At 49.3% G+C, this 1,669-nt stretch overlaps 1 protein-coding gene across 1 annotated transcript in view; it reads left to right on the top strand.

The window, feature by feature from the left end:
• LOC130587701 (bifunctional epoxide hydrolase 2-like) overlaps positions 1-1,648 on the top strand; it is a gene marked incomplete at its 3' end in the record, with an annotated part of 7,742 nt that extends 6,094 nt beyond the window's left edge. Inside the window, exons 8-10 of the mRNA XM_057388675.1 lie at positions 785-870; positions 1,362-1,473; positions 1,580-1,648. Of these exons, the coding sequence (XP_057244658.1) occupies positions 785-870; positions 1,362-1,473; positions 1,580-1,648 (267 nt within the window). The remainder of the gene's footprint in view (positions 1-784; positions 871-1,361; positions 1,474-1,579) is intronic.
• Between the last annotated feature and the right edge of the window lie 21 nt (positions 1,649-1,669).

The raw sequence follows: 1,669 nt of genomic DNA, 5'->3' as shown, positions 1-1,669 counted from the left end.
GAGAAAAAAAAGGAGGGGAAGGAGGAAAAAAATCCTGGGAAAATGGAGGAGAATGAGGGGAAAAAAGGAGCAAAAATGGTGGGTGGGGGGAGAGGAAAAAAGGGTGGAAAAGGAGGAAAAAAGGGTGAAAAAGGAGGGAAAAGGGTGGAAAAGGAGGAAAATTGGGGGGAGAAGGTGGAAAAAAGGGGGAAACAGGGGGAAATGAGGGGAAATGAGGAGGAAAAAACAAAAAAAGAAGGAAAAGAAAGGGGGGAAAGGAGGAAAAAATCCTGGAAAAATGGGGGAAAATGAGGGAAAAAAGGAGGAGAAAAGGAGCAAAAATGGTGGGGGGCGGGAAGAGGAAAAAGGGTGGAAAAGGTGGGGAAAGATTATGGAAAAGGTGGGAAAAAGGGTGGAAAAGGAGGGAAAAATTATGGAAAAGGTGGAAAAAAGGGGGGAAAGGGAGGAAAAAAGGAGGGAAAAAGAACAAAAAGGTGGAAAAGAAGGTGGAAAATATGGAAGAAAAGATGGAAAAGATGGAAAAAAAGGAGAAAAGATGGAAAATGGGGGGAGAAGGTGGAAAAAATGGGGAAAAAAAGAAGAAAATCAAAGCAGGAAAAGGAGGAAAAAATCCTTAAAAATGGGAGAGAGAAGAAAAAATCAGGAAAAGACAGGCAGAAAAAAAGCCGGGAAAAATGGGAAAAATGGGAAATGTCATTATTCCTGACTTTTTTTTTCCTGTCCGGGCCGGTTTTGTGGGATTCGGGAATTCAGCGGGGCCATTCCCGATTTTCCGTTTCCGCAGGGAATCCCGCAGGTGGTCCTGGTGGGACACGATTGGGGCGGCGCCGTGGCCTGGAACGTGGCGCTCTTTTATCCGGAGCGGCTGCGGTGAATATCCCGGAATTTCCCAATATTTCCAGGCATTTCCCAATTCTGGGACTATCCCAGAACTCCCAAACCCCAGGAATATCCTGGTGTTCCCAATTCTTGGAATATCTCTGCATTCCCCAATTATGGGAATATTCCAGTGTTCCCAAACYCCGTGAATATCCCAGCATTCCCCAAACCCTGGAAATATCCCGGCATTCCTAAATTCTGGGACTATCCTGGTGTTCCAGAATTCTGGGAATATCCTGGCATTCCCCAATTCCAGGAATATCCTGGCGTTCCCAAATCCTGGGAATATCCCAGCATTCCTGAATTCTGGGAATATCTCTATGTTCCCCAATTCCCAGGAATATCCTGGTGTTCCAGAATTCCGGGAGTATCCCAGCATCCCAAATTCCGGGAATATCCCGGCATTCCCCATCCCCCCTGGCCATGATCCCAAACCCGGGGATCCGATCCCGGAATTTTTTCCATTTTTCTGGAATTCCCAGGGCTGTGGCGTCTCTGAACACCCCGTACCGCCCGGCCGATCCCAACGTGGATATCCTGGAAAAGCTGGAATCCCGTCCCGCCTTCGAGTACCAGCTCTACTTCCAGGAGCCGGTGGGAATTCCTGGGATTTGTTATCCCGGTTTTTGGGGTTTTTTTGGGGATCGGCCCCCCGGGGGGGGGGTTGGGCTGATCGGCGGCGATTCCCGGTTTTCCGTAGGGAGTGGCGGAGGCGGAGCTGGAGAAGGACATCGGGAGGACCCTGAAGATCCTGATCCGCTCCTGGGAGGTGATTCCGGGATGGGGTCTG

This window comes from Malurus melanocephalus, unplaced genomic scaffold (assembly GCF_030028575.1).
Source record: "Malurus melanocephalus ecotype Western Australia unplaced genomic scaffold, MMel_1.1 scaffold_2279, whole genome shotgun sequence".
Lineage (NCBI taxonomy): Eukaryota > Metazoa > Chordata > Aves > Passeriformes > Maluridae > Malurus > Malurus melanocephalus.
This window is presented reverse-complemented; position numbering and strand designations above follow the sequence as displayed.